At 32.0% G+C, this 2,759-nt stretch overlaps 1 protein-coding gene across 1 annotated transcript; it reads right to left on the bottom strand.

The window, feature by feature from the left end:
- Nucleotides 1–497: 497 nt before the first annotated feature.
- Nucleotides 498–2,539, bottom strand: LOC108745305 (proteasome subunit alpha type-2). Its single transcript, XM_018488965.1, has 3 exons — nt 2,360–2,539; nt 1,589–1,921; nt 498–909 (listed from the first exon to the last, which is right to left on the bottom strand). The coding sequence occupies exons 1-3, from the start codon at nt 2,398–2,400 to the stop codon at nt 579–581; spliced, it is 705 nt and encodes a 234-aa protein (XP_018344467.1). The 5' UTR covers nt 2,401–2,539; the 3' UTR covers nt 498–578.
- Between the last annotated feature and the right edge of the window lie 220 nt (nt 2,540–2,759).

Raw genomic sequence — 2,759 nt, 5'->3', positions numbered from 1 at the left:
TATATATATATATATATATATACTAAATTTTGTGTAAGGCATGGTTCCGTATGAGAACAGTCGACTCATAGTTTGCAGAGATCTCGAGTTAAATACGGATCCTTGTCTTATCTCGACATTTTCAACCATGAGTCTCATGCACATTTTACGAAGAATTGAGATGTAAGGCTAGAAGAGTTTTGTAAAAATTAAATTTAATGAAAAATTTGAAAAAACTAGGTATCGGACAATAACAAAAGACGCTGATTATAAACCGATGTATTATTAAATTTCGCTAAAATGAACATTTGATTAATCAAGTTTAGAAGCATCTACAAAAATACAGGTAATTCTTAATATATACATCTATATACTTATAAGATATATAGTCATACATATAGAGTTATAAGATATATGCCTTACTACATAAACTGTTATAATTTGTTATAATTTGTTTAATACGATTTTGATTGTTATGAAAAAAAAACACAATTGTTTTTCTTTAGATAAAGGACGTTTATTGCAAGAATCTGATTCAAATTTATTAACAATTACGAAGTAATCCGAGAATATATTAATAAAGAAATTCACACATAAGCTTAAGGAATATTCGCAAGATAATCCTTCACGTTCGATGGATCCAATTTTCTGAATCCGTTTGCGTCACAAATGCCGACTTCAATATTGTCCGCCGTCATTTGTCCTTCGAAACCTTCCTTTAGCGTCAAGATGGCAGTGTGAACGGCATCATCCAATTCCAGATCCTCGCTATACCTCTTTTCGAGGAACGTTTTGCCATTAACGAAGTTTTTGCCCATCGCGGTTGCCTTCCATGCAAAATATGTGCCAGATGGATCACATTGGAATAGATAAGGCTTGTCATTGTCCCAACCACAGATCAGAAGAGACACTCCAAAAGGTCTGACACCTCTATAAATTAGCAATGACAATAATTTAGTATTATTGTCTAATTATCTCTTATTATAAGCAGAGATACATATCTGTACTTTTCAATCAAATAATATTTTAACATTTAAAAATATGTAACTTTATACTTAAAATTGAAGAGCAAATACAAATCATAGTTGAAGACTAATGGTGAATTAAATCATACTACACTAGATTAGTACATATTAAATGCTGCTTTATATAAAGTAGTTTTTCTGAAAAGTTTACAGTACTTTATTAAAAAATTATTGGAAACCAATACTTGGTGATTTTTAGTAACTGATATCTTGTTAACTACCGCGAAAATTGTAAAATGAAATAGAGGTAATATAAAAGGAACGGCCCAGAGGGACAGCTCAGTATCAGGCTGTTCCTCGCCCTGACGAAGTGGATTACAAGGTTCACGAAATGTTGGCGTTCCAAGAATGGATCTGGACACGGAGAAAACCCGAGAAACACATAATCTTTATTAAAAATGGTAGAGGACTTTTTGACTCAATTTAGTCCGCTCTATGCGAATTTTATCGTTACTTATCAAATACCCTGTATACCTTCACATTTATCTTTATCAATTTCAATGAACAGAAGCTTTTAGTATGCACTAATCTAGTATAGTACAAGTAATTTGCTATAATTTGCAATCGTATTTGCTATAACTCACCCAGATTGCGTGTATTCTTGCATGACCATTGCAACGCGTTGTACGAGTTGTGCAGTCGGGATAGGTTCTCGATATACTAGGAGATATTGTTGTGCCATTTTCCGTGCTTGCTTTACTAATAATCTGTAATCTGGACCCATGCCACTGTAAACCATGCCGATGTGCTTTGTGATCATTTCGACTTTGCTGACGCTATGTTCATCATAGAGAATGGATTTATGTTTGTTTTCCGTAGCCAGAACAACACCATTTAACGCCTTAATGCCCACGCTCGGTGCACCAGCGGCTACTGCAGCTAAGGCATATTCTATTTGCACTAACTTGCCTGATGGACTGTAAAATACAATGTAATTAACCGATATATGAATTATATAATATAAAAATTATTATGAATATTATGTTATTTGTTATTTATATAATTTTTAGATGATCAATTGTACGACCTTGTATTTTTAGATTTGACACATGTACTCCAAGAATTTGACGAGTCACCTTGTCATATGTTATGTTTAACTTTTTCAAATAAAATATACTCAAACAAAATGATTATTTATATATTTGTCAATAAGAGACTAATATTAATAAGATACTATTAATTAAGGCAAAAATTTTTATTCATAATAAATAGAGAATGTAAGCCCGGTTTAGAAAGAGGTTAGGTTATTGTTTAATCTGTTTTCAGTGGTACCCTTCTTTTATCACAGATACGGAATATTGGCGTGAAACGTACTGTTTCGTACGCGATTATTATGTTACTGTAAATATATTTACCTGAAGGTTGTTAACGAAAAACTGTATCGTTCAGAAGCCATGACAATCACTTTGCAGCAATACACACAGCAATATCAAACTACTGCACCTACACTGTATCACAGTGTACTACACAAGTGTAGCTTGACATTAGATGATTCGACAATGGTACGAGAATTGCACTCGAAATGTATCTAGGAACATCTCTGGATAAAATAACAAACATGACTTTGAAAATGCTCGCGTGTATTATTACGCTTTATATTATAATATTTAAAAATTTATTAAAAAATGACAAAGTTTAATTTATATATAACTCGTGAATAAATTTTTTGTAATTGCAATAGTGTAAAATTTAATAATTGTGTATCTATAGCCCAGCAAACGAGAATGGATTGAAATGAATTGAAATGGATTCAGA

Source organism: Trachymyrmex septentrionalis, unplaced genomic scaffold (genome assembly GCF_001594115.1).
Source record: "Trachymyrmex septentrionalis isolate Tsep2-gDNA-1 unplaced genomic scaffold, Tsep1.0 C3680801, whole genome shotgun sequence".
In the NCBI taxonomy this organism is placed as follows: domain Eukaryota; kingdom Metazoa; phylum Arthropoda; class Insecta; order Hymenoptera; family Formicidae; genus Trachymyrmex; species Trachymyrmex septentrionalis.
This window is presented reverse-complemented; position numbering and strand designations above follow the sequence as displayed.